The sequence below is a fragment of the Tupaia chinensis genome, unplaced genomic scaffold (assembly GCF_000334495.1).
Source record: "Tupaia chinensis unplaced genomic scaffold, TupChi_1.0 Scaffold000468_1, whole genome shotgun sequence".
In the NCBI taxonomy this organism is placed as follows: Eukaryota; Metazoa; Chordata; class Mammalia; order Scandentia; family Tupaiidae; genus Tupaia; species Tupaia belangeri.
This window is the reverse complement of record NW_006159977.1, coordinates 892066-892749: the sequence shown is the minus strand read 5'-3', so window position 1 is coordinate 892749 and position 684 is coordinate 892066. Positions and strand designations below refer to the sequence as shown.

Genomic DNA, 684 nt, shown 5'->3' with positions numbered 1-684 from the left:
GAAAGAGGAGATACCGAATATTAACCGAGTATTCGGCCAAATGTGATCCGTGATGAGGGACACTATAAAAAATGATCCCCCTGGTATTGTTTATGACAGTGCTCATTTCTGGTTTCTTAGAGGCTTCCAACAGCATCTTTTTGACAAGAAGACCTAGCCACAGAAAAGAAAGAAAAACAATGCATAAGCTATTTTCCTTCTATTTTTCTAAAAGAAAAAAAATATCAAAATGAGAAATACAGAAAACACGATGCTTTCTTTGAACAGCTGTTGAAACAGTAATTCTCCACAGTACAAGAAACAGCACCGTGAACTATTAGCACTCGGTAGTCCTGATCCTCCAGAGCTTAGAGAAGCTGCACTCAGGCCGGCTGTGGGAGGTGTACATCTGTAGGCACATGCCCCTGCAGGCGAGTGGGGCGCACCCGGGCAGGTGCCCTGAGCACGCAGCAGCTGGACTCCCCACCCGCCTCAGCAGCCACCAACACCCGCACCGTCAGGACAGGACTAATACTGAAAATAAGGAGTCCCTCCGTGGAAAACACCATCGTGGAAACCAAGCTCCTAAGGGACACACACCTAGGAAGGCGTCTTTTCCTCCATCTGCTCCCCGAGGTTTGGAACCCAAGGTGAAACACAAAGGTCATTAGGTGATGACATGCTACATCTGCCACACCTTATCTC

At 47.5% G+C, this 684-nt stretch overlaps 1 protein-coding gene across 1 annotated transcript in view; it reads right to left on the bottom strand.

Annotated features, from left to right (window-relative positions):
- The window catches only part of SERAC1 (serine active site containing 1), a gene marked incomplete in the record, with an annotated part of 69002 nt that overhangs the window by 3319 nt on the left and 64999 nt on the right, over window positions 1–684 (bottom strand). The window contains 1 exon segment of the mRNA XM_027774689.1: window positions 1–153. Coding sequence (XP_027630490.1) covers window positions 1–153 — 153 coding nt within the window.